Here is a 26,651-nt window from a genome sequence, read left to right as displayed (position 1 = left end):
AGTTGTAGATGTTCCCTTTCAGTTGGGTGATAAGGGCTCTGCCTGCTCCACTGTATTCATCTTAGATTCAGCTCTCTCCTCTCAGACTTACCAGATGCTATCTCCAGACCAGATCCGCTGCACACAGTGACGACAATAGGCCACACACACAGAGAGCGCGGGCGGCGCAGTCAAAACGCTCTCTCGTTTTCTTTATCGAAGTCTTTTTTTTCTTTCTTTCGCTATTCTTTCTTATTCTCTCTCTCTCTCGCTTTTGAATTTCCTCTCTTCTCTTCGCTCTCTCGCTGGATTGATTGATACGTTCTGTGCAAAGAATCAGCCAGGTGTAACGTTCAGTGTTGTCCTTTGTCCGTTTGATAGTACATGTGACACGCACCCGCTTTGTTTGATAATGCACCACATGCAACGGTCGTTACAAACTGCTCTCTGCTATTTGGCAGTTTTTGTACGGCGTCCGTGTCATATTTACAGTTTTTAAACCGCTCTGCTTCGGTTGTGCCATGTTAGCAGGTCCCCTGGAAGGTCCCCTGCTGTAATGTTACAGTATGCCATTGCTAGCCTCTAGCATGTCCCTTGAAAGTGAACAAAAATACAGACATGTATTCAGTTCCTATAGATGAACGTTACTAAACAGTAGATGGACGGAGAGAGAAAGAGCGAGAAATGGAGAGACGCACACATAGACACACACAGATACCGAGAGACGGAGGGAGAGAGAGGGTCACAGCGGTCCGAGGCGAGAATACTCGTAGTTACGCAGCGATGGCATTGTTTGTGTTCAGTCAATGTGCCCTGCTGTGCTCCAATTAGGGGTAGGGCCTGTGTGTGTGTTCTTGCACATTTGCATGTGTGAATGTCTGTGCATGTGTGTGGATATGTGTGTGTGAGAGAGAGAGAGAGACACTGATGCCTGTGAGAGTGCTTACCTCACATGTGTATAACCTTCCATGCACACACACACACTCACACACCAAATATGTCCGGCCGGGGGTCAAAATGTCACCTCAGAGACCAGCAGTTGTAGGGGGGTTGAGCGAATAACCATGAATAACCGGGGAGAGGGGAGTCAGACAAATGGAAGTCGCCCCCCAGCGCTGATGTAATTAGCGCAGGTCTTAATCATGCTAGTGATGAACGATAGAGACAGGGCCGCTGTCTGTATGGGGCAAGATGAATGGTCCACTGATTGGTACAGGGCAGCTGTGGGCAGCCATTACTGTGAGTACCTCTAAAGCACCCTCAGGGTCATTCACTACAGAAAAAGGGTCATAACTTGAACTCTTTCTAATAGCATTTAGTAGATTAATAGTGAGGCTGAGTTGGGGAGAGAGAGAGAGATGCCAACTGGTGTTTTGACAAAGGAGTCGGATGGGTGAAGAAACACCGCAGTAAACCGCTAACGCAACCTTTTGAAAATGTCATTTTTCCGGACACTAAGCTGTGTTCAAGATCACTTGTGGAAGCTGCAAATAGTCAGCGGACCGGACATGAACTTGTGCTTCAGTTCCCCCCCCCCCCCCCCCGTCCAGGTCCTGTACCACATTTGTGGTCAAAATGTAACGCTGCACCCCGTGGAAACGTTAGATGTACGCTACTAGCCTCTCTCGGCAGACATTCACGTAGCTTGAAGACTTCTCTGAGATTTGTCTGGCGAACAAGAATATAGGCTACTCGAACGGACATTCCAGTTCACAATACCATTTCAACCTGAATTGACTGTACCTATGAGGGTGCAGTCAAAGTGTCATGGTCAGAGGGCCTTTCCTTGGTCTAGTAATAATATTTCTTTTTCAAACGACCCTAATATCTGTCCTCTCTCCAGTTGTCTCCAGAGACGGGTCCCAGACAGGGTGGAACCATGCTGACCATCACGGGGGAGAACCTGGGTCTGCAGTTCAAGGACATCCAGACGGGGGTCCGCATCGGCAAGGTGGCCTGCACCCCCGTGGAGGCCGAGTACATAAGCGCTGAACAGTGAGCAACTTTTAATTTCGCTCTCTCTTCCTCACTCCTTTTCTTTCTCTCTCTCTCTCTCTCTCTTTTTTTTTTTTAAACTGTGGCCTCTGTCCTCTGTTTTGATGCTATACTTTTTCTCTCTCACCTGGTCTATGTCTATCCCTCCCTTCCCTGTTAGCCCTATTTTTTTGTTATATATTTATCTCTCTCCTGGTCTGTCTATCCCTCCCTCCCTTCCCCTTCCTCCCCTGTTAGCCCCATTTTATAGTTATATATTTATCTCTCTTCCTCTGTCCACACGTGCTCCAGTCTCTCCCTCTCCCGTTCCTCCTCTTTTAACCCATTGTTTGCGTTCTCTTACTTCCTGGTCTCCTAGGAGACTTGACGGACTCCCTTCCATCCCCAGAGAGATACAGAGCTCGCACAAACACCCTTTTCGTCCGTTTTCAATTCCTGTCGACGTCATAGACTCACACTGACTCGTAGTGTGAGTGTTTGACGCTGACATTAAGGACCTGATTTGTTTAGAGACAAAGGTGACAAAAGGAAAGCTGCATCTCCCCAACCACCACATAGGCCATCAACAAGTCAATATATTGCTTGTGTCACTGTCATGGGTTAATGTCACCTCCACAATCACCTCCAAGCGCGGGGGGCTAACGCTTAACCCCCGTTACAATTAAGGCGCGTTGCTTGATGACAAGGACGGTGGTGACGGCGGTGGTCCACACACCGAAGTTGTCAGGGTAATTAAAAGGGATGTTCTGCACTTGGAGCGACTCTGGGGGGGCGACTGGGCGTGTCATCTCCGTAACCCTGTCAGAGTCGTAATGGCGGAGGTGTTAGGGTGGGGAGGTGGGTTACGGCAATGAGCATCAGAGGTTAAGAGTTAAATGGTGTGCACGGTGTGGAGATTGGAGGAAGGTCGTAGTGGAATAAGGTCTGGTCAAGCTCAGCCCACACACACACACAGGTCACATACAGTTGAAGTCGGAAGTTTACATACATTTAGGTGCATGACACAAGTCATTTTTCCAACAATTGTTTACAAACAGATGATTTAACTTATAATTCACTGTATCACAATTCCAGTGTGTCAGACATTTACATACACTAAGTTGACTGTGCATTTAAACAGCTTAGATAATTCCAGAAAATGATGTCATAGCTTTAGAAGCTTCTGATAGGCTAATTGACATAATTTGAGTCAATTAGAGGTGTATCTGTGGATGTATTTCAAGGCCTACCTTCAAACTCAGTGCCTCTTTGCTAGACATCATGGGAAAATCAAATGAAATCAGCCAAGACCTCAGAAAAACAATTGTAGACCTCCACAAGTCTGGTTCATCATTGGGAGTAATTTCCAAACGCCTAAAGGTACCATGTTCATCTGTACAAACAATAGTACGCAAGTATAAACACCATGGGACCACGCAGCCGTCATGCCGCTCAGGAAGGAGACGCGTTCTGTCTCCTAGAGATGAACGTACTTTAGTGCAAAAAGTACAAATCAATCCCAGAACAACAGCAAAGGACCTTGTGAAGATGCTGGAGGAAACAGGTAGAAAGTATCTATATCCACAGTAAAACGAGTCCTATATGGACATAACCTGAAAGGCCACTCCGCAAGGAAGAAGCCACTGCTCCAACACCGCCATTTAAAAAAAAGCCAGACTACGGTATGCAACTGCACATTGGGGACAAAGATCATACTTTTTGGAGAAATGTCCTCTGGTCTGATGAAACAACAATAGAGCTGTTTAGCCATAATGGCCATTGTTATGTTTGGAGGGGGGAGGGGGAGGTTTGCAAGCCGAAGAACACCATCCCAACCGTGAAATACGATGGTGGCAGCATCATGTTGTGGGGGTGCTTTGCTGCAGGGGGACTGGTGCACTTAAAAAAATAGATAGCTTCATGAGGGAGGAAAATTATGTGGATATATTGAAGCAACATCTCATGACATCAGTCAGGAAGTTAAAGCTTGGTCGCAAATGGGTCTTCGAAATGGACAATGACCCCATGCATACTTCCAAAGTTGTGGCAAAATGGCTTAAGGACAACAAAGTCAAGGTATTGTAGTGGCCATCACAAAGCCCTGACCTCAATCTATAGAAGATTTGTGGGCAGAACTGAAAAAGCGTGTGTGATTAAGGAGGCCTACAAACCTGACTCAGTTACACCAGCTCTTGTCAGGAGGAATGGGCCAAAATTCACCCAATTTATTGTGGGAAGCTTGTGGAAGGCTACCCAAAACGTTTGACCCAAGTTAAACAATGTAAAGGCAATGCTACCAAATACTAATTGAGTGTATGTAAACTTCTGACCCACTGGGAATGTGATGAAAGAAATAAAAGCTGAAATAAATCATTCTCTGTACTATTATTCTGACATTTTACATTCTTAAAATAAAGTGGTGATCCTAACTGACCTAAAACGGGGAATATTTACTAGGATTAAATATCAGGAATTGTGAAAAACTGAGTTTAAATGTATTTGGCTAAGGTGTATGTACATTTTCGACTTCAACTGTACATCATAGATGGACAGACAGACAGACAGACAGACAGACAGACAGACAGACAGACAGACAGACAGACAGACAGACAGACAGACAGACAGACAGACAGACAGACAGACAGACATGTGCGTGCAGACAGACAGACAGACAGACAGACATGTGCGTGCAGACAGACAGACAGACATGTGCGTGCAGACAGACAGACAGACATGTGCGTGCAGACAGACAGACAGACAGACAGACAGACAGACAGACAGACAGACAGACAGACATGTGCGTGCAGACAGACAGACAGACATGTGCGTGCAGACAGACAGACAGACATGTGCGTGCAGACATGTGCACACATGCAAAATGAAGTACACACATATACCAACAAAGCTGTACATCTCATCAAGCTTCTTAAGCTCTCTCTCTTTTATTTTCTTCCACTTTGACTGCTTAATAGTCCCCTTATCTTCACTGTAATGATTCCAGTGAGAATGTTAATTATCTGCTAAAAAGTCTCCTCGCTGTAATCATTGTCCTTCCCTGCGTGAGACCAAACAAATAAACAATTGCATCGGAATGCGGACGTCATCGCTGCAGCGATGGAGAGCGGTTGCCGTGGCCACCTGCAGCGAGGACAAAAGCAGCAGAGTTAATAACTCATCGCAGGCGGAGGGAGGGAGGGGGGGGGGGGGGACAGCAACGAGATGGGAAGGATACAAGCTCGTTCAATTAATCACCACCCTCCCCCCACTTAAACCCAGTTCTCTCTCTCTCTCTCTCTCTCTCTCTCTCTCTCTCTCTCTCTCTCTCTCTCTCTCTCTCTCTCTCTCTCTCTCTCGTTCTATTTGGCTAATTAACAGTCTGGAGTGTCTGAGGCGGGTGAAACATGAGGTCTAGGGCTACGTGTGTGTGTGTGCACAATCCGTTGTGTGTGTGTGTGCGTGCGCAGATTACTGACATGTGCCCATGTCTGTGTGTGTGTGTGTGTTCTCGCCTGCGGTGCCCATCCTCCTCAGACGCTCGTCCTCTGCCTCAATCATTTCTAAAATGGATTTTCATTTGGCCAGCCGCCGCCCAAGGCCAAACACAAGGCTTATGGGGTTATAATATCCTCTAATACCGTCGTACAGACACAAAATGGAGCCTCTCTCTCCTATCATACCTCTCCAGGTACAAGTGGATGTCATCACCATCACACACTGTATCCCGGCTATGGATATGGGCAAGGCCATTGCTGTGCTCTGTGGCATGGTTACCCTTGGACTAATGCTGTGGATAGGTCAATGGTTATGATGATCATATTTGTAGTGTCACTCACCAACTCTCTCTCTCTCTCCCTCGCTCTCTTTCTCGCTCTCTCGCTCTCTTTCTCTCTCTCTCGCTTTCTCCCTCTCTTTCTCGCTCTCGCTCTCTTTCTCGCTCTCTTTCTCTCTCTCGCTCTCTCTCTCGCTTTCTCGCTCTCTCTCTCGCTCTCTCTCTCGCTCTCTTTCTCGCTCTCTTTCTCTCTCTCGCTCTCTCTCTCGCTTTCTCGCTCTCTCTCTCTCTTGCTCTCTCTCTCTCTCTCTCTCGCTCTCTTTTTTACTCTCTCTCGCTCTCTCAGGATCGTGTGTAAGCTGGCTGACGCGACAGGTTACCGAGTGCAAGAGGCTCATGTGGAAGTGTGTGTGAGGGACTGCACACACGCCGACTACAAAGCCATCTCACCCAAGGCCTTCACTTTTGTGGTAAGCCCCAATCATACCTGTGCTCAATTGTCCTTCTGTAATGTTGTGTCCCTTCATCATTGGGGAAAAAAACAGTTGATCCCAGAACAAATGAATTCCTGACACGTGTTGATGTGTTCCTCTTCCCCAGTCTCCCTACTTCACGCGTGTGCAGCCCTCCAAAGGCCCCCTCTCGGGGGGCACCCGCATCACCATCGAGGGGAGCCACCTCAATGCAGGCAGCGCTGTGGCGATCAAGATCGGCCTACACCCCTGTCGCTTCGAGAGGTGAGCTCTCTGACAACCCTGTAACAATGACTGTTGTGTGTAAGGCTGCATTGCTAACTATATTGGTTTATTTGATGTTATGGCAAGGAAGAACCAGAATTGTGGATGCGAATGACCGCCCACCATTTGTGATGGAAATGGCTTGTTACTGGTATGACTTCATTTGTGTTGGGAATGACTTCCTCTGTTACGGGGATGACCGACCTCTGTGTGTATGGATTTTACTTATTTGCTTTCCATTGACGACAAATGATCTGGAATTAGGGTTGAAAAATGCTCTACGTGAATCACGTTTCCCTTTTGTGCTATACGTTACGGACTGGGTAAGTTCTCCAACACTCTACCGGAGAAGCTAGAAAGGTGAGAAGGCACGACACGGAGATGTCTGTTCTCCTGTAGCGAGTGCTCTCTGTCTCCATAATCTTTCATGATGAAACACGCGCTCTAACTCGCACGTACAGTACCAGTCAAAAGTTTGAACACACCTACTCATTGCAGGGTTTTTCTTTATTTTCACTATTTTCTGCATTGTAGAATAATAGTGAAGGCATCAAATATTATTTAAGATTTTAGATTCTTCAAAATAGACAGCTTTGCACTCTCTTGGCATTCTCTTTTGGCAATGCTTTTCCAACAGTCTTGAAGGAGTTCCCACATATGCTGAGCACTTGTTGGCGGCTTTTCCTTCACTATGCGGTCCAACTCATCCCAAACCATCTTAATTGGGTTGAGGTCAGGTGATTGTGGAGTCCAGGTCATCTGATGCAGCACTCCATCACTCTCATTCTTGGTCAAATAGCCCTTACACAGCCTGGAGGTGTGTTGGGTCATTGTCCTGTTGAAAAACAGAATGATAGTCCCACTAAGCGCAGATGGGATCGTGATTCGCTGCAGAATGCTGTGGTAGCCATGCTGGTTATGTGTTCCTTGAATTCTAAATAAATCTCTGACAGTGTCACCAGAAAAGCACCCCCACACCTCCTCCATGCTTCACGGTGGGAACCACACATTCAGAGATCATCCGTTCACCTACTCTGCGTCTGACAAAGACACAACAGTTGGATCCGAGTCTGTTGGACTCAACAGACCAAAGGACAAATTTCCACTGGTCAATTGTCCATTGCTCGTTTTTCTTGACTCAAGCAAGTCTCTTCTTCTTATTGGTGATCTTTGGTAGTGGTTTCTTTGCAGCAATTCGACCATAAAAGCCTGATTCACGCAGTCTCCTCTGAACAGTTGATTTTGAGACATGTCTGTTACTTGAACTCTGTGAAGCATTTATTTGGCCTGCAATTTCTGAGGCTGGTAACTCTAATGAACATCCTCTGCAGCAGAGGTAACTCTGAGTCTTCCATTCCTGTGGCGGTCCTCATGAAAGCCAGTAATCATAGCACTTGATGGTTTTTGTGACTGCACTTGAAGACACTTTCAAAGTTCTTGAAATGTTTTGTGTTGACTTACCTTCATGTCTTAAAGTAATGATGGACTGTCATTTCTCTTTGCTTGTTTGAGCTGTTCTTGCCATAATATGGACTTGGTCTTTTACCAAATAGGGCTATCTTCTGTATACCACCCCTACCTTGTCACAACACAACTGACTGGCTCAAATGCATTAAGAAGGGAAAAAATGCCACAAATAAACTTTTAACAAGGCACACCTGTTAATTGAAATGCATTCCAGGTGACTACCTCACAAAGCTGGTTGAGAGAATACCAAGAGTGTGCAAAGCTGTCATCAAGGAAAGGGGTGGCTACTTCGAATAATTTTTTGTTTACTACATGATTTCATATGTGTTATTTCATAGTTTTGATGTCTTCACTATTATTCTACAATGTAGAAAATAGTAAAAATAAAGAAAAACCCTTGAATTTGTAGGTGTGTCCAAACTTGACTGGTACTGTATATATACACTCACACACACGCGCACACACAGCGAACTCGCAGCGTACCGTGCACTCATCTAAAGCCTCAAATGAACATGTGTTAGCAGATGGCGGGAACATCTCACAGAAGAACGAGTGCCTCGTTAACACCTCTCGAAGAAGAGGGTTTGGGAATTTCTCTGAAATGTCGAAAGCGAACTGAATCAGAGGAGAACATGGGAGAAGACAAACGTTCCTCACCCAGGATATACCCATACATTTATCTTGCAACGCAGACTGTAGTTTTCCGGACCAATTAGCTTTAGACGTAATTGTGCACAAGGCTCTATCAACATGATTGGTGGGTGGTATATAGACAGCCGTATGTGACATGGTTTGTACAAGAGGCATATATGCATGCAGCAATGGCATCTGTTGATATCGGGGGAAACATGTTGAGCTAAAACCTTGACTGGTTCTGGAAAGAAAGCTGCTGTCTTTGATATAGTATTGGAATTACGAAAAATAGTATGATCTAAATTGATGGCAATATCGATAATATACTGTATGAAAGGCTACATATTGAGCTGTTTTGGTCTAGTCATATGGGGCTCATCTCAATAGTCTAAAGGTCCCTTCATCTCTCCTCACCTTCATTTGCGTTGATCTGAAAACACAGGATAGGTGAATTCAAGGTGATGGATTCCCACTGGAGGTTTGATGCCACCTTGTCTAGTTTATAGCAGTGCAGATGAAGGCGAGGAGAGGAAGCCACTCTAGACTATTGAGATGCAAACCTCGCACAGCACACACAAAGCATTGTTCTTTCAGACCCACTCTAGCTTAGCAACATTCTATGTCTCTAAAGTAATGGACTTGGAAAGCGTTTTCTCTTTTTCGCGCGTCACGTCCAAACGTTTTGTCTTTCATCTCCAAGTTCAACGCGGCCACTTTAATCAAAGCCTATTTACCCGAGTCATTCAGCCACTTATCTCCCTCTGAAAACAATTTCCTCCCCTTCTTTCTCTCTCCCTTTCTTTCTCTCTCACTCTCTTTCCCCATTCTTTTGAACCGGCTGACAACAACCTTGTCAAAATATGTACGGCATACCGCGGGTGTCGCCGGCGAGTGTTGTGGATGCGGTTGCCCGGGCAACGTAGTGGTGCAAGCGGAATATGGAAAAGGCGCTTTACTTTTTTCCTTCCCTTCTTCCCCGTGTACACCTTTCAGCGGAGGCCTGGAAGATGGGGCGTTTTAAATTGCTTCTTACGAGACAGCAGGGATGTGCTCGCGGAAAAGCATCCTTGCATATTTTCCCTTCCACTTAGTTCCCCCTCAGCTGCTGTCGTCTCGCTAGTATTTTTTCCCTCTTTCCTCTCAATGTCTTGTCCATAACAGATGGGATTTGTGTGTATGAAATAGTCGTCGTGTAGGATAGTTAAGTGTGTGCGCTCATCACACACACGCATGCACACACCGTGTGTATGCACACGCGCCATACATGTGCATCGATTCACACGCATTCTACAGAATCTTGCAAACATATATACACACACACACAACACACATACATGCATGCTAATATGTACACTCGCAGGAACACTCACATTATGCAGATGTTCAAACACGGCAGGCTTCTGCTGTCTGCTTTGCCAACACAAAAACATTTCATCAGAGGAGATGGAAGTAGAGTGCAAAGTTTGTCCAACTAACCCGAACCGCAAAACTTTCCTAACACAGCACAGCTGGCTAGGTGTCTGAGAGGGTTGCATCATCTAGGGATGACCGGCGTTCTCTGGGCCTCTGCCACTCCAGATCAGTCAGGGAGACAGAGAGCAGCGAGAGCAGGTCTTTGAAGCCAGAGCTCTGTGAAAGTCTGTCTGACGAAACCCCCGTCTGAAAAGCTGAAAGCACTTGGGCTCTCTGCACTCTGCGTGTGTGTGTGTGTGTGTGTGTGTGTGTGTGTGTGTGTGTGTGTGTGTGTGTGTGTGTGTGTGTGTGTGTGTGTGTGTGTGTGTGTGTGTGTGTGATATACTCTTCCCTTCATGTCAAATACACACATCACCCGGTGACATACGATACTTTATTGTCCATTGTTTTTATTTATTTAATTTAACCTTTATTTTACTAGGCAAGTCAGATAAGAACAGATTCTTATTTACAATGACGGCCTATGTTCCTTCTTCATGTAACGCACTCCTTCTGCCCTTCCAGGCGGAGTGCCAGGGAGATAGTGTGTGTGACGCCGGCGGGTCTGACTCCCGGCGGTACCCCCGTCATGGTGGACATCAACTCAGCTGAGCTCAGGAACCCAGAGGTCAAGTTCAACTACACCGAGGACCCCACCATCCTCAAGATCGAACCTGACTGGACTATTGCAAGGTGAGTGGGAACCGGTTGGAACTGGAACTGGGCCTGTATCGACAAAGCATCTGAGACTGATGCTGATCTAGGATCTGTCTATATGATCATTATGATCTTAGATGCAACGCTGATCCTAGATCAGCACTCCTACTCAGTGGACACAGGCCCTGGTCTAAAACTGGTTGGGACTAGTCTTAACCGGTCTTAACAGATTGCTTTAGATCTTTTTGATGGACAGTTTTATTTTAGTTATATTTGGAGATCTGAGAGGATTGGATAGGTGTAAGGCAAGTAATGTGGCACTAGCGCCCTCTTGCAACTATATTGCTTAGACCTATCCAGTCGTCTCAGATTTTCCACAAGTGCACAGCGGGTAGGGGTTGATTTGGGATTGGGCATTAGTCTTAGCACTGAGCCAAGTATGCTGTAGGCACACTTCAGTTTCACACACAGTGTGGAGTGATATCAAACACGCAGGCGCTGGTATTTTTTTACCACACTATTTCCCCCCTGAAAATGGATACAACAGCAAATCTTTGCTGAAAAGGGACTCGAAAGCCGCTGGTAGTTTGTGTTGCAGTCGACGCAAAGACTGTATAAATATTGTCTGACTTATTCAAATGAGACAATGTAGTGAGCCAGTTTGCCACAGGAATATTTATGAACAAACACAAGCTGTGTACAGAGCAGGAAGTGGATTCCAATGCAAAACGGGCTTGAAAGAATGACCTAGAAAAACTGAGTTGGTGTTCATTGCTCAGGCAGGCAGGCAGATAGCACACTTGATGCTCCCTAAATAGTAATGTGGCTTTCTATCAACTCAAACAGTCTAATTGACTGAAGTAATATCTTTCTGGAACACCTTCTATAGGTCACCTGTCTTGTAATGCATTATAAAGACATTATATGGTATTTATTATAAGGGACATTTCCACACTTTTCAACTCGAAACTCAATTATTTTTAAAGTGACCCCTGATGTCATCATAAGAGGTCCTTTTCCTTGTATATATCTTTGACTACATGTAGAAAATTTCAATTTTCACACATTTAGAAGCTGGTAGGGTGCTGCTGGACATAATAGATATGTGATAAAAAGTGGTCAAGTGCCCCCTTATTATGCATTTATAGTCTCTTATAAGGACCCATAGAAGATTGAAAAGCAAGTTCAATGGAGAGTGGATCCAGGTGAGGAAACAATGAGCAACTAATTGATAAACCTAAAATGGCTACCCTGGAGAAGTATGCACAAAGTATTTAAGTGCTTCCATTCAGCCACCGGATGATTGGCAGGTGCATTTCAAGGGCACCCAAACAGACATGATGCCGTCAGACCGAGAAATGTCCGCCAGTCGCCAGGGGGAACGGGACAAACCACTACGGAGACATCACGAGGGGATAGTAGAGGTGAAAATAGGCGAAGCGTTTTTTAAATCTCCGTAGGGGCGGAGAGACGATCGGCAGACTCGACACATGGCCGAGGTGGCGAGCGGTCTCATTTGGAACGGAGGTGTGAAATGAAGGAGTGGAGATGTAGAAAGAAGGATGAAAAGGTGTTAGTGTCGCTAGCGTTAGCCTCAGGAGGGAACATGGCATCACTGGCTCGCTCGTTATTTGGTGTTTTTCTCACCGCTCCATGACGTGTGTACGTCGCAAAAGCAAATATGTCGCCGCATCCTCTCCCGGCAACCTTTTTCACACGCCCGCAACAAACAACAACGGTGGTTCCGACACACGTTCACCACACAACGTTGGTTCAACATACCGAGGGTCGACACAACTCACTTGTTACTGTTCAGCTTGTGCTGGCACACTGACAGTCTCCCTGTGCTAACCTCACAGTGACGAAACAGCACAGCGGAGATGTCACATAGGAATGGGTTTCACAACGTCACCTGGAATCAGTACACTTTGCAATCAATAGTAGTCAACTCCTACCTAGTGCCACTCTTAGTTACCCCACACCATCTTGCCGCCTCTTGAGTGGTGTTCTATCGACCCCTTTGTCTGTAACAAGTATTTGCTTTAGTGTCTTTACACAGATGAGCAGGTGGGCCTAGGGCAGGTTAGCTTGCATGCTTACTGATTCAAACTTGTCACATTGCGTCATGTCACTCTGGTTTAGGGAGGTCAGCCTCCTGTGGTTGAGAGGGGGTGTCTGGTGGGGACGTGACTCTTGCCCATGTTACCCTTGTCCTTATGAGTAATTGTCCGGTGAATTGAAAAAGTCAAATGGTGAAAAGTTCAGAGAGCCAGCAATTCCACAGTCTGGGTTAGGGCTGGGCGATATCGAATTGATGCAATATTCTAAATGCCTGTGTCGCAGAATCAAGTTGTTTTCTTTTTTCTTTTTTTATGAGCGTTTATGTCCGCTTGTTCTCATGTGATCCTTTTTGGTCTCGTTCGCTTCTTCTGCGCTGTGCCTCTTCCCATTTACACCAGAGATCGGTATATAATGATGAGATGCTCATGTCTCTGCCTTAACAATGGGAGTCGTTGTCCCAGAGGCGACAAGCTTAGGTTCAAAATAAGCGCATAGAAATGCATTGGGCTTATTTTGGACAGATTTTGGCAAGAGCGCTCCTCTTTCTCCAAAACACATCTCCCGACCACTTACAACAACAAAGGTGAGAGATCACTTCTTCCTCTCTGACAAACGGTTTAAACTCGCTATTTGAATTTGAGGTTTGGTCCAACAGAATCGGTCACATGCATACCAAAACACATGGAGACATCATTTTACTGTAATAGAGGAGAAGATAACCTTTCGAACCATACCCTGTTTGTGTCTGAACTCCTCAAATTTCGAGCAGAGCAGACACTACCAAAACGGATGTCGCGATGAACGTTCATTCTGGAAAATGAATGCTCAGTTTGTCGCGAGCGCATTAGGGTACCACGTATCGCTAGTTGCATTTTAGTCAAATGAAGATTACTATACTAGCTGTCTGGTCTGTTTTATAAATGTGCAATAAGCATAACACAAATATGTGAGGGGTGGGCAACTCGTTCTCATTGTGAGAAATAAGGTAGGCCACTTGATTTCTTGAAGAAAAGAGAAGGAGAGCCGCAGACTCTAGGAGCTCAGATGCAATAATTTAATAACCTGACGTTTCGACAGACGAGCTGTCTTCATCAATCAAATGTATTTGTTAAAGCCCGTTTTACTTCAGCCAATGTCACAAAGTGCTACACAGAAACCCAGCCTAAAACCCAAAACGGCAAGCAATGCAGGTGTAGAAGCACGGTGGCTAGGAAAAACTCCCTAGAAAGGCCAGAACCTAGGAAGAAACCTAGAGCGGAACCAGGCTATGAGAGGTGGCCAGTCCTCTTATGGCTGTGCCGGGTGGAGATTATAACAGAACATGGCCAAGATGGTCATAGATGACCAGCTGGGTCAAATAATAATAATCACAGTGGTTGTAGAGGGTGCGACAGGTGAGCACCTCAGGAGTTAATGTCAGTTGGATTTTTCATAGTCGAGCATTCAGAGTTAGAGACAGCAGGTGCGGTAGAGAGAGAGAATCGAAAACAGCAGGTCTGGGACAAGGTAGCACGTCTGGTGAACAGGTCAGGGTTCCGTAGCCACAGGCAGAACAGTTGAAACTGGAGCAGCAGCATGACTAGGTGGACTGGGGTATAATGACAAACACTGCGGGTCACTAGTTTATATATGTCAAAGGACACACAGAGGTGTCTGTAATCATGGCCGGGTGTGGCTTGATATCATTGGTTAATTTTCAGATATAAATAGAACATACAAAAAACATGAATGGATAGCATGGTATCATAGATACAATATGGCTACATAGGCCTACAACATTTACAATGAATAGCAAAGTCACAATAATCACAAGAATGGCTTCAGAGTCTATGTTGAGACCGAGGGGAGCAAGCGTCTTTAAATGAAAGATGTTAACAAATTGTTGAGGTCATCCCCTCTCCTAGGGAGGGTGACGTGTTCAATGCCGATATAACTTAGGGACGAAATCGAGTGGTTCGCTTCCAAAAAGTGGTCCGCAACAGGGTGCGTCAAGTTTTTGCCCCTAATGGTACTAAGATGCTCCAAGATTCGTGCTTCCCGGAATTCCCGCTTCATTTTGCCAACATCATTTTTTACCACAAGGACAAGTTATAAGATAAATAACTGCCTTAGTGGAGCAAGTGATGGCTCCAGTTTCCCTGTTTGGGGGTGTTTAAAGGATCTACATTTATAAGTGCCATTGCACTGAGCGCAGCCATTACACTTGTAGTTTTCATCCGGTAGAGGCACAAATAGACATTGTGCAGGGGTATTTTGGGGTGGTAAATCAGAGTTTACCAATTGATCTCGGAGATTTCTGCCCCGCGAGAATACGACCAAGGGGAGGGTCCGGAAACACATTACCGATATTGTCATCGGATCGTAGAATGTGCCAATGTTTGAACAAGAGTTTCTCCCATTCTTCTCTGCAGTTCCTCTCAAGCTCTCTCAGTTTGGATGGGGAGCGTTGCTGCACAGCTATTTTCAGGTCTCTCCAGAGATATTCGATCGGGTTCAAGTCTGGGCTCTGGCTGGGCCACTCAAGGCCATTCAGAGACTTGTCCCAAAGCCACTCCTGCATTGTCTTGGCTGTGTGCTTAGGGATGTTGTCTTCTTGGAATGTGAACCTTCGCCCCAGTCTGAGGTCCTGAGCGCTCTGGAGCAGGTTTTCACCAAGGATCTCACTGTACTTTGCTCATCTTTCCCTTGATCCTGACTAGTCTCCAAGTCCCTGACGCTGCAATACATCCCCACAGCATGATGCTGCCACCACCATGCTTCACCGTAGGGATGGTGGCAGGTTTCCTCCATACTTGACGCTTGGCATTCAGGCCAAATAGTTCAATCTTGATTTCATCAGACCAGAGAATCTTGTTTCTCATGTTCTGAGTCTTTAGGTGCCTTTTGGTAAACTCTCAGCAGGCTGTCATGTGCCTTTTACTGAGGAGTGGCTTCTGTCTGACCACTCTACCATAAAGGCCTGATTGGTGGAGGGCTGCAGAGAAGGTTGTCCTCTGGAAGGTTCTCCCATCTCCACAGAGGAACTCTGGAGCTCTGTCAGAGTGACCTTTGGGTTCTTGGACACCTCCCTGACCAAGGCCCATCTCCCTTGATTGCTCAGTTTGGCCGGGTGGCCAGCTCTAGGAAGAATCTTGGTGGTTCCAAACTTCCATTTAAGAATCGAGGCCAATTTGTTCTTGGGGACCTTCAATGTTGCAGAAATGTTTTGGTACCTTTCCCCAGATCTGTGCCTCGACACAATCCTGTCTCTGAGCTCAACGATCAATTCCTTTGACCTCATGGCTTGGTCTTTGCTCTGACATGCACTGTCAACCTTTGGAACTTATATAGACAGGTGTGTGCCTTTAAAAAGCATGTCCAATCAATTGAATTTACCACAGGTGGATTCCAATCAAGTTGTAGAAACAGCTCAAGGATGATCAATGTAAACAGGATGCACCTGAGCTCAATTTCGAATTTCATAGCAAAGGGTCTGAATACTTATGTAAATAAGGTATTTCTGTTTAGTTTTTTGTAAATTTGCAAAAATGTCTTAACCTGTTTTTGCTTTGTCATTATGGGACATTGTGTGTAGATTGAGATTTTTTATTTGATTTAATCCATTTTAGAATAAGGCTGTAACGTAAAAGAATTTGGAAAAAGTGAAGGGGTCTGAATACTTTCTGAATGCACTGTTTGTCATGAATCACCCATAACTTTGAAAAAAAAAATAGATATGGGATTTGGGCCATATCGCCTGGCCCTAGTCTGTGTGTAAGCTTTTGTTCCAGCACTAACACACTTGTTTCAAATAACAAAGTAGTCATATTTTTATAACCAGCTAGTCTAAACGACTCGTTCCCTTGTGCACGTAAAAAGGCTTCTTGAAGTAAAGAACAGTTTTACCTCAATGGAGAATTTATTTGACTAAATAGATAAATAGAACAACGGTTAAAGTCCGGACATGAACTAAAAGGCTAAAACAAGGATTAAAAAGTTAAGAGCATAAAATCTAGCCAACCTGCTCTCCTCTAACCTTGCTTTCCACCCCCAACTGTCTCTCTCCCCCAAACACACATGCACCTGTATTCAATCAACTCAATATGGTGGGAGGGGCTTATCATACACAATTAGCAAATCCTGATTCTAAACACACATTTCTTTAACACACTTAACTGCTGCAGCTGAAGTGGTGGGGGAAAAACATGTTAACTATGTACAGTGGAGAGAAAAAGTATTTGATACACTGCCGATTTTGCAGGTTTTACTACTTACAAAGCATGTAGAGGTCTGTAATTTTTATCATAGGTACACTTCAACTGTGAGAGACGGAATCTAAAACAAAAATCCAGAAAATCACATTGTATGATTTTTAAGTAATTAATTTGCATTTTATTGCATGACATAAGTATTTGATACATCAGAAAAGCAGAACTTCATATTTGGTACAGAAACCTTGGTTTGCAATTACAGAGATCATACGTTTCCTGTAGTTCTTGACCAGGTTTGCACACACTGCAGCAGGTTTTTTTGGCCCACTCCTCCATACAGACCTTCTCCAGATCCTTTAGGTTTCGGGGCTGTCGCTGGGCAATATGGACTTTCAGCTCCCTCCAAAGATTTTCTATTGGGTTCAGGTCTGGAGACTAGCTAGGCCACTCCAGGACCTTGAGATGCTTCTTACGGAGCCACTCCTTAGTTGCCCTGGCTGTATGTTTCGGGTCGTTGTCATGCTGGAAGACCCAGTCACGACCCATCTTCAATCCTCTTACTGAGGGAAGGAGGTTGTTGGCCAAGATCTCGCGATACATGGCCCCATCCATCCTCCCCTCAATACGGTGCAGTCGTCCTGTCCCCTTTGCAGAAAAGCATCCCCAGAGAATGATGTTTCTACCTCCATGCTTCACGGTTGGGATGGTGTTCTTGGGGTTGTACTCATCCTTCTTCTTCCTCCAAACAGGGCGAGTGGAGTTTAGACCAAAAAGCTCTATTTTTGTCTCATCAGACCACATGATCTTCTCCCATTCCTCCTCTGGATCATCCAGATGGTCATTGGCAAACTTCAGACGGGCCTGGACATGCGCTGGCTTGAGCAGGGGGACCTTGCATGCGCTGCAGGATTTTAATCCATGACGGCGTAGTGTGTTACTAATGGTTTTCTTTGAGACTGTGGTCCCAGCTCTCTTCAGGTCATTGACCAGGTCCTGCCGTGTAGTTCTGGGCTGATCCCTCACCTTCCTCATGATCATTGATGCCCCACGAGGTGAGATCTTGCATGGAGCCCCAGACCGAGGGTGATTGACTGTCATCTTCAACTTCTTCCATTTTCTAATAATTGCGCCAACAGTTGTTGCCTTCTCACCAAGCTGCTTGCCTATTGTCCTGTAGCCCATCCCAGCCTTGTGCAGGTCTACAATTTTACCCCTGATGTCCTTACACAGCTCTCTGGTCTTGGCCATTGTGGAGAGGTTGGAGTCTGTTTGATTGAGTGTGTGGACAGGTGTCTTTTATACAGGTAACGAGTTCAAACAGGTGCAGTTAATACAGGTAATGAGTGGAGAACAGGAGGGCTTCTTAAAGAAAAACTAACAGGTCTGTGAGAGCCGGAATTCTTACTGGTTGGTAGGTGATCAAATACTTATGTCATGCAATAAAATGCAAATTAATTACTTAAAAATCATACAATGTGATTTTCTGGATTTTTGTTTTAGATTCCGTCTCTCACAGTTGAAGTGTACCTATGATAAAAATTACAGACCTCTACATGCTTTGTAAGTAGGAAAACCTGCAAAATCAGCAGTGTATCAAATACTTGTTCTCCCCACTGTATATGAATTATGACTGAAAAACAGGGCCCTTCAACAGAAACATTTAACACAAGATGTGCCACCTTCACATAGACGACGATTAATTTAATCAGGTGTCTTAGTGCTGGGCTGAAACAAAAGCCTGCACATCCAGTACCTCTCCAGAACCTGAAATGGACGATATCATTTTGGGTTTTAGACATTTGGAGGTGGTTCATTGATAACCTAACAACTCACACTAAATTCTTCCGCTGCTCTGTCGTTCACTACATACTTTAGTCTGAGACTGCCGTCATTGAAGTTGTTTGTGACGAGTGGTGTTGTAAAAAAACAAACAAAGTCATCAGCGATTTAGATCGTCTCTAACCAATCAGAGTATCAAAGCCAATGACAAACTGCCACTTTACCCACGTGTGTTCTGGCTCCTGCCCAACCAATCGGTTTCTGGACCAATTAGACGGCCCCGAATGTGTTCGCGTTCGGCAAAGGGTCAGGGAGGTACTCCGATCCAGACTCATTGCAGAGAATGGCCATGGGCAATAGCGTAGCGTTTGGCCGGAGCAAGGAGTCTGGGTAGCCGGGCAAGTTCATTGAGGTAATAATCTAGTATTTTGGTCCCTTCCCTGAAGCTATTCGAGTTTAAACAAGCTTTTAATATGCAAGTGCCTTAGCGTTGCCATCATTACCTCTGATGGAGTGTGTGAAACGGCTCAAATACTCTACGGTGTCGAGGACGCATTAACATTAATGCCAGAACTGGATGGTCTTTTTCACTTTGACAAAAATGTGATGTATCAGGTAACCGCGTGGTTCTCTGGAAGATATGGTTTGCGTCCCAAATGGGACCCTATTCCCTTCATAAAGCACTACTTTTTACCAGAGGCCTTTCAGCCATGGTATGCTTGTTATAGCCTTTTTGCAAGATATCAGGGAAGATATCACTGGGTATAACTGCAAGATATTAGTTGAAAAATCGCGTGTTACAGTGGACGGCGGTTTCAGGGGTAATTGGTGTCCCTCTCCCTAATTCTTTGTCTGCATCCCAAATGGCATCCTATTCCCTATATCCCCTGTTCGCAGCTCGCGGACAACGATCCGGGCCCAGAACGGGGTCAATACGGGCCTCGGGTCCCGGGAAAAATAATAATAAATACACAAATGCTCAGGCTTCGACCCCTGTTATCATATAAACACGCATAAGGCATGGAAGAATTTGCAGAATTGCAGGAAATTAGCTTTAAAACTGCGATATTTTCTCTCCATCAAGAGGGGTGTGAACAGTTTGGGGTTGCGAGGTGGGGGTTTGTTACTACGCCGATAAATGACAACATCCATCCAGACCTTTGCCACCTAGGAAATTTGTGTGACCGGACCTTCTCAAATAGTACTCGAATACCCCTGCTCTATATAGTGCACAACTTTAGACCGGATCCCTTGGGCCCATTTTGGACTCACCCTCTGCTTTCTGTAATACTAGAAAAAACATGAAGTGCCCTTATTCAATATTTTTGATGCGATCGAACAGTGAATGGGATTGTGACTTTGTTATTGTAGTGTATAAGTGTGTATGTGCTTTGTTGTTGATGGTTTCCTCTTTTTCAGTGGCGGGACTCTGTTGACCATCACTGGCACCAACCTGGCTACCATCAAAGAGCCCAAGATGAGAGCCAAGTACGGGAAAGCCCAATCTGTCAACGTGAGTACTACTGACCCAACACGCATACATACTGCACACACGCACCGTCCTGTATAACTAACCTTGTGAGAACACACAATTCAGTCCCATTCAAAATCCTATATTCCCTAACTTTATCTCTAAAACCTAACCTTAACGCTAACCCTAACGCTAACCCTTAATCTAACACTAATCCTAACCCTAAACCCCCTAGAAATAGCATTTGACCTTGTGGGGACTAACAATGTCCCCAGTTGGACTTCCTGGCCCCACAAGTATAGTTAAACATGTCCAGGCAAACAGATGCGCGCACACACACACACACACCTGACCCGGTGATCAACCAGCCCAGGGCCTATTTATGGGTGTGTTTTTTTGATGGTGAATCTCCATTTAGCAGGTTAACCTTTGAAATGTCAACCAGCAATAAACCCGGGCTTTCTGGCAAATCCCTCCGTCCTTCCTTCACCTAGCACCACAGGGCTAGGCTAACCTTCTCTCTTTCAGTCTACCCTCTCCATTCCCCTCTCTCTCTCTCTCTCTCTCTCTCTCTCTCTCTCTCACAACCTGCACAAAATATCCCAGACCAAAACAAAGTCTATTTTCCTGCTTTTTCCCTCTTCCGTGTCACCATTTCTATCCGCCTTCCCTTTTCGTCTGTCTTCCGTGTCTCCCCCGTGCAATTTCAGACCCCGTTAGCATACGCTAGCTAATGCACTGTGATTACTTGGCATGCCAGAGGGAGGCTGGGTGGCATGTTGTGGAAAAGTAGAGTCGTGAGGCGACCCAAACGTTTCCAAAGCGTGCTTTTAGGATTGTTTGTTAGCGTGTTAGCATCAGTCTTGCTAACCCTTGTATATGCCCTTACTGTCTCAGTCGCTCTGCATTAATGGGAGCGGAGAATGTTTAGCCCACAGGGGCAAACAGCAGGAGATGGTATTGGCTTTTTTGGTTCTTTGTTTTTGTTTACACTCTTGTTTAGATTATGAAAGCTATGACTTCACTGTACATAATGAACCTATCCACTGTCCTCTCTCAACGCTGATGTTACTCAGATGTTGTTTTGTCATGTGTTTTTGTTGACATATTTTTTTTTACATTAGTTATCTTTTTTGGGGGGCTATGTCAATGTACTGTTACATAATGAACCTATCCACCGTTCCCTTTTTTTTGTCTTGTGTTTTTTCTACATTTTGTTAGCAATTTGTATTTATATTATGGAAGCTAACATTTAAATGTAATCGTATGTACACAATGAACTTATCCATCCTCTCTCTCCTCCAGAACTGCACAGTGCTTAACAACACGGTGATGGTGTGTCTGGCGCCCTCTGTGGCCGTCTCGGAGAAGGGCTTCTCAGAGACGGGCAGCGGTCCCGATGAGATCGGCTTCATCATGGACGACGTGCGCGCCACACTGGTTGTCAACGAGACGTTCAGCTTCTACCCGGATCCTGTGATAGAGCCGCTTAGTCCAACGGGCCTGCTGGAGCTCAAACCCAGCTCCCCACTCATCCTCAAGGTGAGACTGATGGAGACTGGAGCCCAGGGTGGGGGAGGAGCGTCCAAGGAATGTGGTGGGGGGTAAGGTCCTAGGATGGAGCAGGGGGATTCTGAGGAAGCTACCAGGGTGGAGGAGTGTTATTGTGTGGAGCGTGGGGCCAAGGATGGAGGAGCTTTAAACAGATTTTAAAACATTTCTCCCAGGGAGGAGAAATGACACCGTATGAATGCCTCCAGGTTCAATTGTAACCGTCAAATTGTAGACCTCAATCTCACCAACCGACTCAGTTTAGAAAAGAGTTAAAACTTCACAGCTGCATCCAATATATTTATGAAATGACATTGATGTCAATTTTAATTTCCCTCTTTCTCTTAAAACCTTCCATCAGAAATGGTTGTCCTATTTATTTGTTCCCTACCACCCTTTGAGCTATTGCCTTTTCAAAAGAATGCTTTGAGACCCGACATCACCTTAAAAGGCGCTACCTGTGCCGTTCACTGCTGTGATAGGCCGAGAGCCCTTTGAAAAGTATCATCCAAATACAACGCAGATGTGCCACTTGCACCTGTTCCCCCATCAGATAACGTCAGAGCAAGTTCACAGCGAAATGGTAACTTTATACCAGAGCCTTTGAATCCCTCTTGCGCTTATATACTGACTCGCTTATTTTGTCATCTCCCCTCTCTCCTTGAACTTCAAAGCCGTTCCTCTGGAAGAAAAAGAACTCTACCGTGATACTGTATATCATGGATATTTTATATGAAATCAGCTTTATTTTCCATATAGCCAATCAGAAACGAGCTAGGGAGTTGAGAAAATTGTGACCCTCACAGTTTAACTAAAGATTCCATAATGAACCCTTACAATCCTTTGATTGCTGCGTCTTCCGTTTCTCTGAGAAGCCGGAGGGGTGGGGGGGACACATAAAACCGGCATCATATTAAATAATTGTGGATAAATTAGATGTGCATCAGATTTTCCAAGCAATTAATTCCCTTCCCTGCAAAGCCTCGTGGGTAAGTGGAGGGGGAGGGGGGGGGGCAGGCAGAGACGTGTGTTTTGGTGGGTTTATTTATCCCTCTAAATTGGTTCTCTCTCGGCCTATGAGACGCCGCGAAAGCCCCCGTCAGGCTCAACTAAACGCCACCAGAATCCCAGGTCCCCCTACGCTAGGTCTTGACTTTACTAAAGAACCGCCTGTGGCTAATAAGACCTCGCTACGGCATCTGTGGAATTAGGACTCGATCATCAGAAATCACCCCCTTTTTATGTATGATTAAATAGGTATGCATGTGACTGACGGTTAGAGGGTGTGTTTCCGTGCATGCTTGCGTGTGCACAGTATGCGTGTCTGTTGAGTTTGTGTTGTGTGTGTGCACATGCGTTCCTATGCATTTTCCTGAGCTGTGTGTCTAACTTGGTGTGTGTGTGTCTGTCGCGGTCTCTCTCCTAGGGTAAGAACCTAATCCCGGCGGCCCCTGGTAACGCTCGTCTCAACTACACGGTCTTGATCGGAGAGACACCCTGTGTCCTCACCCTGTCAGAGAGCCAGCTGCTCTGTGAGTGGCCCAACCACACCGGAGAACACAAAGTCACCGTAAGTACTCTACTGAAGCCTCTTCGACTTTGGGTTGGGCTGTGCCGTGTGTCGTCTTGTGCGTCATTGGATCGCACTGTGTCGCAATCAAGTTTCGTCTCTCTGGTTTTTCGCTCATCTTGTTTTTCTCTCTTTACGTCCTCTTTCTGTTCTATACTCTTTCAATATCACATGACAATCCGGTCTCCTATTTTGTCATGTTATATCCCCATCCCTCTATTCCTTCCTCTTTTCCTCTTACCTGGATTCGGTTGAAAGGAACAGTAGAAGAGATGGAGAGAGAATTAGAAGGATGGACCATTTTATTCCCGCCGTCTCTTCTACTCTTCTTTTGGGCTACCGCTCTCTCTCCATTGCGTTGTTCTTTTTTCCGTTCGCATACAAATCCACATACATTGAGGCTTCCGGTGCGTAACCTTGACTGTGTTCAAAGGCACGGCAACCTGATGAATTAAATTCTTAATTTGGCTGACATTTCTGCAGGGATTTGCGTAGACATTGGTATCCAGTGCAGCCCAGAAATGACGTATGGCCGACGAGGTCCATGTCTATATTTTACAGTCCCTCGGTTGCATGTGGTTTTTGATCGATATAGGCCAGCAAATTACAGTTCAAGGCCTATAGCGTTATGTTCTTGATTTGAGAGGGTTACTAAGGGTGCATCTCAATACACTGTTGTAGTTTCCTCTCCTCGTCTCCTTTTCTTCTGCACTGATTACCACAATGTTGTGACAAGGAAAGGAATTGGAGCCACATCTTAGTAGCCTAGTTTTTGGAAGTAATTTTACACTGAACAAAAATGTAAATGCCACATACAACAATTTCAAAGATTTTACTGAGTTACAGTTCATATAAGGAAATCAGTCAATTTAAATACATGTATTAGGCCCTAATCTATGGAGATCACATGACTGGGAATACAGATATGCATCTGTTGGTCACAGATACCTTAAAAAAAAAAAAGGAAGGGATGTGGATCAGAAGACCAGTCCGTATCTGGTGTGACATCTCCTTCACATAGAGTTGATCAGGCTGTTGATTGTGGCCTGTGGAATGTTGTCCCGCTCCTCTTCAATGGCTGTGCAAAGTTTGCTGGATATTGGCGGCAACTGGAACATGCTGTCGTACACGTCGATCCAGAGCAACCCAAAACATACACAATGGGTGACATGTCTGGTGAGTAAGCAGGCCATGGAAGACCTGGGTCATTTTCAGCTTCCAGGAATTGTGTACAGATCCTTTCGATATGGGGCCGTGCATTATCATGCTGAAACATGAGGTGATGGTGGCGGATGAACGGCACGACAATGGGCCTCAGGATCTTACGGTATCTCTGTTCATCGATAAAATGCAATTGTGTTCTTTGTCCGTAGCTTATACCTGCCCGTACCATAACCCCACCGCCACCATGGGGCGCTCTGTTTATAATGTTGACATCAGCAAACCACTTGCCCACACGATGCCATACGCTGTCTGACATCTGCCCGTCACAGTTGAAACAGGGATTCATTTGTGAAGAGCACACTTCTCCAGCGTGCCAGTGGCCATCAGCGGGCAAACGGTCACCTTCGAAGTTGGTTACAGCGACGAACTGCAGTCAGGTGAAGACCCTGTGAGGACGACGAGCACTCGCAGACGAGCTTCCCTGAGACGGTTTCTGAAAGTTTGTGCAGAAATTCTTCGGTTGTGCAAACCAACAGTTTCATCAGCTGTCTCGGTTGCTGGTCTCAGATGATCCTGCAGGTGAAGAAGAAGAAGACGGATGTGAAGGTCCTGAGCTGCCGTGGTTAGCATGTCAATTATACTCCCACAAAACTTGAGACATCTGTGGCATTGTGTTGTGTGACAAAATTACACATTTTAGAGTGGCCTTTTATCATCCCTAGGACAAGGTGCAGGTGTGTAATTATCAATGCGTTTGTTTAATCAGCTTCTTGATATGTCACACCTTTGAGGTGGATTAATTATTTTGGCAAAGGAGAAATGCTCACTAACAGAGATGTAAACAAATTTGTGCACAACATTTTAGGGAAATTAGCTTTTTGTCCGTATGGAACCTTTCTGGGATCTTCTATTTCAGCTTATGAAACATGGGACCAACACTTTACATGTTGCATTTTATATTTTTGTTCAGTGTAGTTATAGAGTTGAATCTAGGGCTTGTGTAATTCATACTGTGCGAAGGGAAGACTATTGCTTCTAGCCCGGGCGTTGCGACAAGGAAACGTATTAAACTAGGTTTGCTCACGCGCTGTCACACACATACACTAGCTTTGTAGTGTAGCGCTAGTGTTACAGGCTTTGGTTTTTCAATTTATGTTTTGAGGTTGGACTTGTGCTCAGTAGCACGTAGGGCGCACCGATTGGTGTCGACTCATTAGTCAGCATGTGTTACACCTGTGCTGGTTGCCATCTTGTTAGTGTGAAGGTGTTTCACTTGTGCTGGCCCAGTGCTCCAGTTGTCTTGAGAGAAGTGGAGGGTCAACACCTTTAGTTGGCGCTCCCTATTTGATTTCTCGAAAAACATTCCTTGATTCCCGTATTTGGTTTTGCTCCACATTTTTGGTTTGTTTCCTGTCGTTGTTTGGAGTGGGTTTTGTCTTTTGTTTTCCTCTTCTTGGGAAAATTTAGAGGGGCTCATGGTGTGTGTCTTTTAGGTTCCTGTTGGACACCCTCAAGAGTGTCTTTCAAAACCCCTCCTAAACCCCCAGCTGTTTTGGTTGTTGGTCAGTGACTGTTAGTTTCCCACTTCTGTTTGAGTGACGTTTTTGGCTTTCTTGCTGGGGAACGTAACACTAGCATGTGTGACAGACACTGGTGTGTGAGAGAGACTCTAGATGGCTTGTTGGGGTCTGCCTGTGCAAATTACGGCTGTTAAATGGACATTTCATAAATGTACTACGTATTTATAATCTCCAGCACCACCCCAACGTCAACATATGTATAAATAAAAATACAAATTGCGCGTTTCTGTTTTGTAGTAAAAATATATAAAGATAAGTGTTTCCAATGACATCAGCCAATTAGTAGGCAATGCCTATTCATAGTTGGTTAACATCACACAATGCACACCGATGATGTCATTGGAAACACTTATCTTTCTCTGTATTTTTTACTACAAAACAGAAACACGCAATTTTTTAAATTACATATGTTGACGTTGGGGGTGGTGCTGGAAATGATGAATATGAAGTTGAAAAAGATTGACATTTCCCTTTAACAGCTCCTCACTGAGAGAGGGTTGGGAGATAATGAATAACTTGATGGAAATAGCAGCGACAAAGAGCTGGAAGTCCTGTGTGTGTGTGTGCACTCTATTTCTGCTAAATGACATCTTATGCACCATATGACTGTGTTGAAA

General features: G+C 45.2%; 1 protein-coding gene across 2 annotated transcripts in view; it reads left to right on the top strand.

Annotated features, from left to right (window-relative positions):
• The window catches only part of LOC139564650 (plexin-A1-like), a 244,953-nt gene that overhangs the window by 186,591 nt on the left and 31,711 nt on the right, over nucleotides 1-26,651 (top strand). For both annotated transcript variants that reach the window (XM_071384372.1, XM_071384366.1), the window contains exons 13-19: nucleotides 1,823-1,974; nucleotides 6,069-6,192; nucleotides 6,323-6,459; nucleotides 10,537-10,704; nucleotides 20,118-20,211; nucleotides 21,475-21,711; nucleotides 23,147-23,290. In XM_071384372.1, coding sequence (XP_071240473.1) covers nucleotides 1,823-1,974; nucleotides 6,069-6,192; nucleotides 6,323-6,459; nucleotides 10,537-10,704; nucleotides 20,118-20,211; nucleotides 21,475-21,711; nucleotides 23,147-23,290 — 1,056 coding nt within the window. The remainder of the gene's footprint in view (nucleotides 1-1,822; nucleotides 1,975-6,068; nucleotides 6,193-6,322; nucleotides 6,460-10,536; nucleotides 10,705-20,117; nucleotides 20,212-21,474; nucleotides 21,712-23,146; nucleotides 23,291-26,651) is intronic.

Source organism: Salvelinus alpinus, chromosome 2 (genome assembly GCF_045679555.1).
Source record: "Salvelinus alpinus chromosome 2, SLU_Salpinus.1, whole genome shotgun sequence".
Classification (NCBI taxonomy): Eukaryota; Metazoa; Chordata; class Actinopteri; order Salmoniformes; family Salmonidae; genus Salvelinus; species Salvelinus alpinus.
The sequence above is the reverse complement of the archived record's forward strand: the minus strand, read 5'-3'. Positions and strand labels throughout refer to the sequence as shown.